This window comes from Furipterus horrens, unplaced genomic scaffold, assembly GCF_987537825.1.
Source record: "Furipterus horrens unplaced genomic scaffold, mFurHor1.1.pri manual_scaffold_3, whole genome shotgun sequence".
Classification (NCBI taxonomy): domain Eukaryota; kingdom Metazoa; phylum Chordata; class Mammalia; order Chiroptera; family Furipteridae; genus Furipterus; species Furipterus horrens.
Genome location: NW_028327173.1, coordinates 192482853 through 192494670, shown reverse-complemented (window position 1 = coordinate 192494670; position 11818 = coordinate 192482853). Strand labels below are relative to the sequence as shown.

Below are 11818 nucleotides of genomic sequence, written 5' to 3'. Positions count from 1 at the left end.
CTCACCCCTTCCACCCTGTCTCTGCCCTCCCCTCCTTCCCATAGGTGGAGTTGGTTTCTTCTGAGCTGAGTGGGGGCAGCCGTCTGGGTGGGCTCTCCTGGAGGTAGAATGCAGGATGGTGCTTGGCTCTTAGCAAAGAACAGTGGCCCATAATGACAACCAGGAGGTGGTTGATGTTCCCTTCTGCCTTGTATTTCCTGATAGAAACTCTTTGGAAGGGAGGAACTCTGAAGGAGCCAGAGGGGCAACCACTCTGAGTCTGGCTGAGGAAGGAGGAATCTCAGACAGTTTCCTGCCCATCTTTCCTGCTAATCTGGCCACACAGGGAACTAGGGCTTCCTCTGTCTCCTCACTGCTTTCTAAAGATGGGGAGGACAGTTGTCTGCTCACTCCCTCCTCTTTCTCTCTTTTTAAAAATGTTTATTTATTTATTGTTTTTCTATTACAGTTGTCCCACAGTCAATCCCCACCCCATTGTCCATGTCCATGGGTCATTTATACTAGTTCCTTAACTAGATCCTTCCCCTTCTTACCCGCCTTCCTCCTCTTTCTCTTTGCCCAGACGGGCAGCTACTTCTTTGGGGACAAGGCCACATGGCTTGATGTAGCTTCAAGTGCTGAGGTTCTACTGTGGAAGGTGCTGCAGAGGGGCTGTGAGGGTGGTGCTTTGAATATGGCCTCCAGCCCCCCCCCCCGCCCCCCCCAAATCGGCAGAAATTAACATGCCCCACAAACTTGCTGGTGGAGGAAGAACACATTTGCTGGTTAGCCCAGCCTCCAGCCAGCTTCTTGAGCCACATTTTATATTAAAAAAAAAAAGTTTCCACAGATAATCAGAGGCCACTTACTTTTGTAATAAATCTTATTTTGAATGGCATGTTGTTCTTGTACTTAATTGAATCTGACTTGCCCTCTGGCTCCCAGAAAGAAGAGAAGAACATTTTGTGTGCAAGAACCATTCTGTTGTGTCTTGTATCTGAGGCCATTCTAATTCCAGCAGAGCCGGGCTGGACAGGTGAGCCTGATTTTACCCCTGGTGGTGGTGGGGGGGCATTGGGGACCTCCCATGTATAAGGTTACTTGAGTCATGTTGGTTATTTTTTTTTTATTTAAAGTTATTCCAAAATAAGTAGGAAGCTGAGCCTGCTTTTTTGTTTTTTAATCTGCCCACACAACATAGAAAGGGGTGAGAGAGAGTAACAACTGTGGACTTCTGAGACAACTCAGTGGTCCAGCATTGTAGCAGCTTCCCTTGTGCCCCCATTTTGACAGGGTGGTTCTGTTATCAGGAGGGACGGTAAGGGTCCAAAGGAGGTGAGAGCTGGCTTGTGTCAGCCAGCAGATGCGGAGGAGAGGAGTAGCACTGCACTGTGAAATTAAGGGTCTTCTGGGCTAACTGACCACCTTCCTCTTAGGGCCAAGAGTGTTTGGAGGGAGAGAAGGGAGGGGTCATGCAGATCTTCAGCAGATGGAACATGCTGAGGACTAGCAGGTTAGAAAAGGGCCAAACACTTTTAAAAAGATTTTATTTATGTACTTTTTACAAAGAAGGAAAGGGAGGGAGAGAGAGAGGGAGAGAAACATCGATCTATTGCCTCTCACATGCCCCCAACTGGGGACCCAGCCTGCAACCGAGGCATGTGCCGTGGCTGGGAATTGAACCTGTGTCCTTTCAGTTCGAAGGCTGGCACTCAATCCATTGAGCCACACCAGCCAGCACGGACCAAACATTTCTTGACTGGCACAGTTTACCAAGTCCTGGCACATCTGTGACACAGTCTCATAGAGGCCCAGTGAAGTGACTGCTGTTTTTGTCCACATTTTACCCACAAGAGATTAAATTACTTCCCTAATGTCCTACCATTAGCAATTAGTGGAACTTGGACTAAGCACCAAGTTGGGTTTTTTCTGCCTCTCTGGCCTGGTCCTGGGACTAGAAGCACCTTCCCAGAACACCCTGGCCGACCTGCATCCCCTGAGGAGAAAGCCTGGGCTCACCTCAGAGGTAGCCAGATTCAGCATGTTCCTTTGCCGTTCTGCTTAATGCACTGACAATTCATCCAGAGCCTGGAGTTCCCTGGTACACCCAGACCAGTGGTTTTCTGGGAGGAAGAGTCCTGATTTGTAGCATTTGTTAGTTTTTATGATGTAAATACTCCTACCGTGACGCCCTGTTTCAGGTGACCAACCTGACATCACTGTATGGGTTGAGTTGGAAAAATGCATACAGTGAACTCTCACAAGCCATCTAAGAGCCAGTTCCAATACTGCAGTGACCCAGACCCAGTGGCCTTGGCTTGGTCTGAATTATGGACACAGCTTTTGGTCACAGTCCTTTAAAATGAGGGAGGCAGTGGAGAATGGAGGCCTAAGGATGGGCCAGAGTGAGACTGGAGGTCAAATCCTGGCCCTTATCAACTATGTGACCTGGGGTTAGTTACTTAACCTCTTTGCCTCTTTTCCTCAATGGTAAACGGGGATATAATAAATAGTACCTACTTTGTAGAGTTATCATGGGATGGAAAGAGTTCATGATGCAAAAAAATTTTTTTAATGACATGAAGTGCCTTGCACAGTATCTGGACATAAATGCTCAATAAATGCTAGCTCTTTATTATTGTGGATGATAATTGATCCCAATGGCAGCACTGACTCTAGAACACTATGTGAATTCTCTCCTCAATTAGAACCTCCTGCCCAAGTCATAGGCAGATGGCAGGCAGGGCGGGGAGCTCCTGTGACTTCTTCCCAGGCACTTGAATATGGATTCAGACCCTCCATCAAGGTTGGAATACACCACCTTGACTGCTGGGCTAACTGCTTAGGCCCAGCTAGATTCTTGGGCCTTTTCTAAAAGGGGAACGGAGGTTAGAGTGCACTTAACCCTCTCCTGCCTGCTTCTGGCTCTAGAAAGGCAGAGTGAGTGCTGATTTCGTCACTTAACTACATAAGGCCATTACCTCCCATTAAACTTACCAGACTCCAGACCCTGTCCCAAGGAGAAAGGAGGCAAGAAGGATCCTGAGGAGTGTAGACTACTGCCAGGAAATGCAAATGGGGTGGAGTGGGGAGACTTCGATGAGCCAGGTGGCCTGCATGCAACCATGGGCATCTGGGCACTGAAAGAAGGTCAGTGTCACTGGAGCTATGACCTTCCCCTGTGACCTGTACCTGGCCGCAGGGCCACAGGCTACCACACTCTGAGCACCCTGGCTTTCTTCTTCCTTCAGCCTCCTGTCCCTGTGTGCTCTTATGTGAGGCTCTCTTGGACTCTTTAGGGACACAAGCCAGGCTGCCTTACAGCCTTGCTCTCCTACTCCAGCCCAGAGATCTGAGACATGTGGCAGGATGGGAAAGGGAGGACCAGGCAGGCCTCAGACTCCCAGGTCCTTGGAAGAGGGAGATCAGCTGGATGGCTTCACTGGGCTTGGCTGGATGCAGTGAAGACGAGTTCTGCTGAGGCCCTTAGTCCTGATGTAGGGCCAGAAGGAGACGAGCTAGGAGGCAAGGACTCCACACTCCTGGCCTAGCATAGGGCTGGCGTGGATCTGCAGCCGGTCCGTGACCGATGGCCCCAGAACGCCCACCCACCTCCTTTGTATCCATGAAAACAAAGGGGGTGGACTGAGAGACCCATGGAGACCTCAATACTGAACCCAGCTGTCCCGAAGTACCGCTGAGGAAACAGAAAGAAGCGGGCAGACGAAGAGGAGACAGGCTCCGACATGCACATAATTATAAGCGCAGGTGAAAAACGTGCTTGCTCTCCCAGACCTGGGCCACTGGGACGGCGCTGGGGCTTGAGGACCTTTCATGCTTGAAAGAGCAAAGTTTAGGTCTAATTTACAGGTGACCAACTTTATACCCTGAGTGGTAAGCATGAGACTCTGTGCCTGCACTTCTATTTAATAACACAAGTGGTCCTCTTTAACCTTGTTAAAAATCATGGGATGGCAGTATGTTTGTGCTTAACTCCCTGCACATCCAGGTAGGGCAATGCTCAAGCTGCTGCACCTGAGACTCCACCCTGGCCAAGCAGATCTGCAGCTGGAAGTGGAGCCCACAGATCTCTGAAGACAGTCTCAGGAAAACCCAGCCTAGCTGCAGAGGTCTGTGGTCTGGGCCCTGTGCCTCCTGATGAGAGCCCTGGTGGCCCCCAACGTGTGGCAATGCCTCAGTCACATCCAGGGCTAGGGCAGAAAGCACCCCCGGCCTCAGCCTGGTCAGTCAGGGAGGCACCCTGGCATTCCAGGTCTGACCCTGGGGAGGAAAGAAGGGAGTGACAGACGCAAATGCTCCCAGGCAATGTGTGGGTGAGGCTTGTGGAGAACCTGCCTAGGTCGATCAAATTCAACACAGTGCCCTGACGAGTAAGTAGGTGCTAATGTTACTACCCGTTTCCAAATGAGAAGTTGAGGCCCAGAAAGGCTCCACGGTTTCTGTTAAGCTCTGTAGCCGGTGTTCCCCATGCTACCAGGTTGCCTCTGGCCAGCGTCGTTTGCCCAGAGTTGTGCGCTTTGATGGACTGAGAGGGGCGGGGGCCGCGGCTGCTTTAAAGCGTCCCAGTTGGTCGGCTCCGGCAGTACGAGGCGGGGCACTGTCGGCCCCACGGGGCGCAGGGAGCGGTGGCCAGAGCCGGGTCCCCAGAAGCATCAGAGGGGCCGGCAGGGCTGGGGCGCCTCCACCTAGGGTGGGAAAGGAGCGGTAGCAGAACGCCGCTGGGTCCAGGCGCAGGGACTGCAAGGGGTGTGGAGTGGCCCGCGTTGCCACGGAGATGGCGCTGCACGTGTGCTGACGGGGCTCGCACTCCGAGGGTCCTAGCCCTGTGCCCTGCGTCCTTGGCCCGAGCATGGAGCCGCCAGAGCCTGAGCTGATCCGGCAGAGCTGGCGGGTGGTGAGCCGCAGCCCACTGGAGCACGGCACCAGGTGAGGGTGGTCGGAGAGCCCGGAGTACGGGGCTGCGCGCTACGTGGCCAGGAATGGGTTCGAGGCGGCTGGCCTGGCTCCAGAGGAGGGAAAACTGACGCTCCAGATGCGCACCAGAGGAGGTGGGAGCGGCGACCCCTTCTGCCCTTTGTGGGCCCAGGGAGTGTCTTGCTTCCAGCGCCGCACATCCGTCCCAACGAGGCTCACTGGGGGCGGGAGTGGGTCCTCACCATCTCCTTGCACCAGACACCACCCCGGCCGCTGCGCCTCCTTCCCAGCGCTGCACCTCCTGAGTGTTCCTTGGAAGGTAACCCCAGGGGTGCCCCCCGCTGCCAGTAAGGGAGGACTGGGGTGCCCCCCACCCCGCTCCTACAGGGAGCATGGGCTGGATGTCTGGCTGGTGGAACATGGGGTCCGGGCCCAAGGAGAATGCACTTCCGCAACTAAGAGAAAGATAAACCTTTCTGAGGAAAGGACCAAGCTAGCGCAGAGAACGGGAAGGGATGACAGCCCCCAAGTCTCACCACCGCGAAGAGGGGTAAGGGGGTGCCAGCCACTAAGGAGGAGGGGGAGGCCAATCTTCAACCTCAGTTTAAGAGTCTCTGGGTAACCGCTCTGCCATTACCGGAGAGGCAAGGCTCCCCTCCGCGATGGTCCTTCAGGAGCCTTGGCTGTCTAAGCTAGTTCAGAACTTCTGAGGAAGTTTTTGCAAACCCCACCCCACTCCCAGATTCCCAGCTGTTCACCCTCACCTTTCCCTAAAAGGGAAATAAATTCACAGAGTTACACAAACCCCCGATGAGTCTTCCCTGGTGTGGCTGAGAGCTTCTGCTTTGTGTCTCCTTGCTTTTTCCCCAAACCCACTGTTCACTCAGGCATCCTCTGTGGTTGCACTACTCCCAAGCTGTGTGACCTTGGGCAAGTTACTTAACCTCTCTGGGCTTCCATTTCCTCCATAAAATTGGGATAACTATTGTACCCACTGTTTAGGATTGTGAGGAATACACAAGTTAACCATGTGTAAAGTAATGCTCAGTAAGTATAAGGAATTCTTAATACTATTGTTATCATCACTGGCCAGAGTCCACTCAGACATGATGAGACTAAGAAATTCTGACCCAAGAATGGGAAGGCGGGGGGAAGACTTTCTTCTCCCCACAGTGTAAATCCAGGCTTTCTGTTTGAGGATCCCTTCCCGCCCCAGTGACCCTCAACTGTTTCTGGAGGGGCTGCTACATGCCAGGTCCTGGGAGTGGCCTGGGGACACATGCTCTCTCTAGGAAGGAGGTACCAGCAAAGCTGAAAAGAAGGTCAGCTCCAGGTTGGGGGGTATGCTATAGTTTACAGCCCAAACACAGACACCCCTGCTCCCACTGCGGGGGCCTGCGGGGGCTCACACCCAGGGCTGACGCCAGGGCCTCCCCCTACAGGCTGTTTGACCTGGAGCCCGACCTGCTGCCCCTCTTCCAGTACAACTGCCGCCAGTTCTCCAGCCCGGAGGACTGCCTCTCCTCCCCTGAGTTCCTGGAGCACATCAGGAAGGTGAGGGGAAGGTCCAGCTGGAGTGGCCTCTGAGACCCAGCAGAGCACCTTCCTGGGAGAGAACGAGGGACTGGGGAGAGTGAAAAGTGCTTCTGCTTTCTGCCCCAGCCTGGTCTTACCCTTCTCCTGCTCCTGTCCCTCTGCACTGAGCTGGGCTCAGTCTGGGGCACCAGAATCAACCTCCTCCTCCACCCTGTGCTTAGCCAGCTGGTCCCAGCTCTGCCATTGCCCTTGACCTTGCCCCCTGGCCCCCTGAGGTGGTGCTGGCACTCATCTACTGGGGGCCATCTGCCTATGAGCACCAAGCTGGGGTTTTCTTCCAGGCTCTCACAGGGCCTCAGTTTCCCCTTGTCCCAGGCAGACAGTACTGTCTGGCAGGCGTGTTTAGGGCTTTGAGCGCCACAGAAGAGACAGGCTTCTTTTGAGTGTGTAGTGTTAGTAGCCTGGCCATCGCACACTGAGTGCCTACTGTACACAGACACGGATTGATTTCCATTTCTGATTCTTGAAAATTGAGGGTCCTGGTGACCTCTCTCACCTCCAGTTGAGGCCCCTGGGTTCTGGACTGTGGTTGTGAACAGGGAGATTTCTCTGGCCTCTCTGTTTCACTGCTACCTTGGCTTTGGCAGGTGATGCTCGTGATTGATGCTGCCGTGACCAATGTGGAGGACCTGTCCTCGCTGGAGGAGTACCTTGCCGGCCTGGGCAGGAAGCACCGTGCAGTCGGTGTGAAGCTCAGCTCCTTCTCGGTGGGTCAAGGGGCTTTTCTCTCCTGTGCTCCTGAGCAGAGGCCACCACTCTCTGCTAGCCCTCCCTTATCTCCCTATCCCTATACTCTCACATGACTAAGGCTGGGGACCTGCATCTGTTACATACCTGCTGTGTGACTCTGGTGCTGCCTTGACCTCTCTGAGCCTCCAGTTCTTCTTCTCTAGTACAACTTCTCTTAGAACCATAGAAAGTTAAGGAGCCTGTGAGGTTGGCTGGTCTGCTCAGTATTCTATTGCTGTGTGTATGACCATCCCCAACAAACAATGATTTCTCGTTTCTCTGGGCTCAGTGGGGTGGTTCTTCTGTTCACATGTGGTGGGGCTAGAGTCCTCATGCAGTGCATTCAGCTGGGAGCTCAGCTGGGGACGGAATGTCCAGGTGACCTGTCATCCTTGCGGTCTCTCTCCCTGTGGCCTCATCTTTCAGTGGTCCAGCCAAGCTTCTGCACAGAGTAGCAGCTGAGTTCTAAGAGAGAGTGTTTGAAGAGGACAAACCCGGGTGTGCAAGTGCTTTTCCAGACTCCACTTGCATTACTCTTGCTAATGTCCCATTGACCAAAGCCAGTCACAAAGATGAGCCCAGTGTTACTGTGGAGGGGCCCTACTCCAGGTGAGGTTCACCAGGGGCCACTGATGTGACAGTTTACCACATAGTCCGCTTACCTTGCCAGATGGTAAGCACCTTGAGGAAGGGACCAAATTTGTCTTGTTCTCTGTATCCCCAGCACTAGCACAGTGCCTGGTCTTCAGTGGATAGTCAGTAAATATTTGTGGAATAAATAAACCTTATTTTATTATGACTAATAGCAAGTGAGAGCCATTATTATTGTTGAAGGCTTACTGTGTGCAGATGCTGTGCTAAGAGCTTTTTATAGATGATCTCATTTAATCATTTCAACAGCCCAATGGATCAGAACTTTTCTTTTTTTTTACTTTCTCTGTTTAACTGATGAAGCAGCTGAGGCTCAGAGAGGTGATGCAACTTGCTCAAGGTCACAGTTCATAAATGATGGAGTCAGAAAGTGGACTCAGGTCCATCTGGTCACAGAGCCTGGGCTCAGTGGGGGTGGTTCTTCTGTTCCACCATGAATGCAGAGGAGGAAGCTGAGGTCTGTGGGCAATGACTCAACTTGGTCTGAGCTGGGGGTCACAGGCAATGCCTTGCCTCCCTCATGGGGTGGTTGTAAGGCTGTGAGTAGGGTGGAATGCTTTGTCCACTATAAAGCCTCACATTTCAGGGGGGAAGTGGGGACAATGTGGTACCCAAGGATTGGAGCAGAGTCCTGCTCAGTAGAGAAGAAAGGCCCAGGGGCTCTTACCACCCGCAGGCCTCAGTCTTGTCGCCTGTGAAATGGAGTGATGCTTTCCTGCCTTTGGGAATGACAGGTGCTCCTTGCCTCTGCAGACGGTGGGCGAGTCCCTGCTCTATATGCTGGAGAAGTGCCTAGGCCCTGCCTTCACACCTGCCATGCGCACAGCCTGGAGCCAGCTCTACGGGGCCGTGGTGCAGGCCATGAGTCGAGGCTGGGATGGCGAGTAAGAGGTGGCTTCTGCCCAGTGGCCACCACCTGGTGGCCTTCATCTGTCTGTCTGTCTGTTGGTCTATGTCTGTTGTAGCCCCGGCTCCCCTAGGCCTGCCTGCATCTTGCTCCTTGTCCCCTTGGCCATACTGGAGAAGTGATGGAGCAGGCCTGGGTCTCCACCCCCACTTGAGTACAGACAGGTAGCTTTTCCTTTGGCAAAGGGTTTCTGGATTTCCCTGCATCCTCAGTGGCTTTTTCCCTGCCTGCCTTCTTTCCCCTCTGGTATCTCTTCTTCTGCCATGAGGAGGAGCAGCATTTTGGTGGCACTGGTAGCCTGGGGCCAGAAAGGTGTAGGGCTCTTCTGTCAGCCCCCCTTGTCTAGTGAGCCAGGGCCAAGTCGGGGAGTAGGACAGCTGAGCTCCAAGCCCCTTCTTTAATGCTTTTCTCCCCCAAGGAAAGGGGAGGGACAGCTTTAGCCTTCACAGTGGAATCACAGGCTGGTCGTCAGGAGAACTGCTGAGGAAGGGACAGGTGACTTGGCTCTGTGAGGACCTCATCGGGGTCTTGGGGGCTTGCTGTGGTGTCCCTGGAGTATCTCCCCTTCCCTCACTCAGCACTTCGGGTGGCCGCTCCCTCGTTGCTGCTCTGTAGGAACAGGTAGGGCTCCGGAAGGCCAGGAAGGAGGGGTGACTTCACTCCGAGAGGCCCGAGTCTCATCTCCTGCACCCTCCCTCCTGCCTCTGCCCACACCGCCGGGGGGTCCCCAGCGCCCACCTCTCACAGCCAGTGTGTGCCTGTGCTCAGGTGGGTGGGTCGGTGAGAGAGCAGTGGGAGAGGCCCTCTACCCGCGCCTCGAGCTGCCTGCACTTTTATCTTTTGCTCTGTGCTGTGGTTGTGTAAACTCCTGGGAATAAACCTCTTCTGTGTTCCCCTCTGACCTTCTGGGACTGGTCTTTTCTTGGGCGTCAGCTTGTAACGGATGAAGCTGCGGAACAGTGGGACTAGGTCAGGGCAGGGCAGGAGGATGGGGTCAGGAGAGCCATTGTGAGAACAGGTAGGAAAGAAGAGAGGGGCCTGGGGAAGCCAATGGTGGAGATGGAGCTAGGGGTCTGTGATGGAAACTGCCTGGCAGGGCACCAAATCCACTTCTTCTTCTTCCTGGGCTAGATGACATTTCCCAGCCTCCCTTGCAATGGGGTGGGTCATGTGACCAAGTTCCGGCAAATGGAATGTGTGGACCTGTATGCGATTCCCAGACCTGGAACCCCCAGACTCCTGCATGCTCCTCATACTCTGTCATCCTTCTGCTGGTTTGATGCAGACCTCACAGTGACCTTGAGGGCCATGCGTTTAAGGTGGCAGAGCCACTAGGTGGAAGGAGCCTGGGCCCCTGAATCACTGCTTGGAGGAGAGGGCCCACTAATTAGAAGTGCCTGATGGGGCCCAGATACTTCTCCAGGAGATAAAGCAGGGACTCGCTCATTTTGAATTTTACAGGAAAGAGACATAAACTTGTTTTGTGTTTGTGCCATTATACATTTGGGGGTCAGGCACCTGGTGGCCCACCTGCTGGGGATAGGAATGGACCAGGTGCCAAGACAGTAGCAGCAGAGGGCACCAAAGACTCTGAGGAAAGCTTGTAGATCTTCCTTGGAGGGGAAGGTGCTAACTTCAGGGCAGCCTTTTAAAGGACGTTAAATGAGTTAACCTCGAGTGTATATTGGAGCTGAAGAGCAGGGTGTGTGTGTGTGTGTGTGTGTGTTCAGGAGGATCAGACAGACAGGGGTAGAGAGACAGCCAGGGGCCTGGGAAGGGAGCAGCATTAAGAGTGGACATGATGTCATCAGGCTTGGGGTTAACCCCCACGCCTTGCTCCTGGCCTCCCAGGTGTGGGGTCCTAGCACCGGCTGTGAGCGGCTGGAAGGGCTATACCTGGGCCTCTGCCCTCGCCCCTGAGGCCTCAGTTTTCTCAGCTGGTGCCAGCAGGAGCTTCCCCAGCTCCCAACCAGGCTCAGATGGCGAGGCCTGCCAGGCGAGGCCTGTGAGGACTGCAGCCACTGGGGCTGGAACACACTGTGCTTTTCCCACGGTGGCACTGAAAGCATTTTTCCTCAAGCCCCGCAGTCGCCGCTGGCACAGGGCCTCCTCCACGGTGTGATCTGATAACGGCTCAGACTCGGGAGGTCAGACTGGTCTACAGTTCTCACATGTTTGACACGCACTCAGGTGACTGGTGGGACCTGGCTTTGGAGAGACTGAGCACTCTCCTCTGGCCCGTGTCTTCAGCCATTGTAAGCATGAGTGCTTTTCACCTCTCTTGAAGGCTACGCTTCTTCTTTGTGCATGGTCACGTGGGTGGGCATGCATGTGTGTGTGTGTGTGTGTGTGTGTGTGTGTGTGTGTGTGTCAGGGAGTAGTTCCTTCTCTCAGCCCTGCAATCCTGTCTCTCCCGTATTCCTCCTCCTCCGTCTACCAGTTCACATGTCTCATACAAAGGGCCCCTCACCCTCCAGCCCTGTTCTCTCCCCAGCTACCACCCTGTTTCTTTACCCCCTTTGATAGCAAAACTTTTCAAAAGAGTTCTCTCTCCCTGCAGTTTTTCATTTCCTCACTTGTATGAGCAAATGGGAACCTGTTGCAACCAGGCTTTCATCCCCACCCCTAATTGCTTACTGTCAAGGTCACCAGCAGCCTTTATCCTGCAAAATTCAGGATCATGTCTCAGCCCTCAGCTCGCTCTTCTGCTCAGCAGCACTTGGAAGAGTTGATCGCTCTTCCTTTTATTTTTAAACTTTTTATTATGGAAAACAATGTTCACATAGACAAAAATCAGAGCCTAGTGAATTTCCATGTGCATCAATGGTGAGCACTCAAGGCCCCCCCGCCCCTTTTATTTTGCTAGAGTTTTTGAGCAAATCCCAGACTTCCTCTTCCCGCACCTGTAAAGTCTTCCATGTGAACTTGTAGCTGATACTTTTTTCACCTCTTAATCCAAGCCATCGACACAGCTGCCAAGAAGAACAGTATCTCCTCAACCTCACCTAATGTCCAGTCCAT

General features: G+C 53.6%; 1 protein-coding gene across 1 annotated transcript; it reads left to right on the top strand.

The window, feature by feature from the left end:
* The first annotated feature begins 4580 nt into the window (after window positions 1-4580).
* On the top strand, window positions 4581-8834 carry NGB (neuroglobin). The gene is made up of 4 exons (XM_090272101.1): window positions 4581-4926; window positions 6357-6468; window positions 7098-7217; window positions 8644-8834. Exons 1-4 carry the CDS (start codon window positions 4850-4852, stop codon window positions 8776-8778), a joined length of 444 nt encoding a protein of 147 aa, XP_090128227.1. The 5' UTR covers window positions 4581-4849; the 3' UTR covers window positions 8779-8834.
* The last annotated feature ends 2984 nt before the right edge of the window (window positions 8835-11818 follow it).

What these genes read in the sequence shown, in the direction of transcription:
- NGB (XM_090272101.1), top strand. Translation starts at nt 4,850, where the DNA reads ATGGAGCCGCCAGAGCCTGAGCTGATCCGGCAGAGCTGGCGGGTGGTG. An exon ending in CCACTGGAGCACGGCACCAG is followed by an intron (nt 4,927 to 6,356) that starts GTGAGGGTGGTC and finishes CTCCCCCTACAG; the next exon opens with GCTGTTTGACCTGGAGCCCG. An exon ending in TGAAGCTCAGCTCCTTCTCG is followed by an intron (nt 7,218 to 8,643) that starts GTGGGTCAAGGG and finishes TTGCCTCTGCAG; the next exon opens with ACGGTGGGCGAGTCCCTGCT.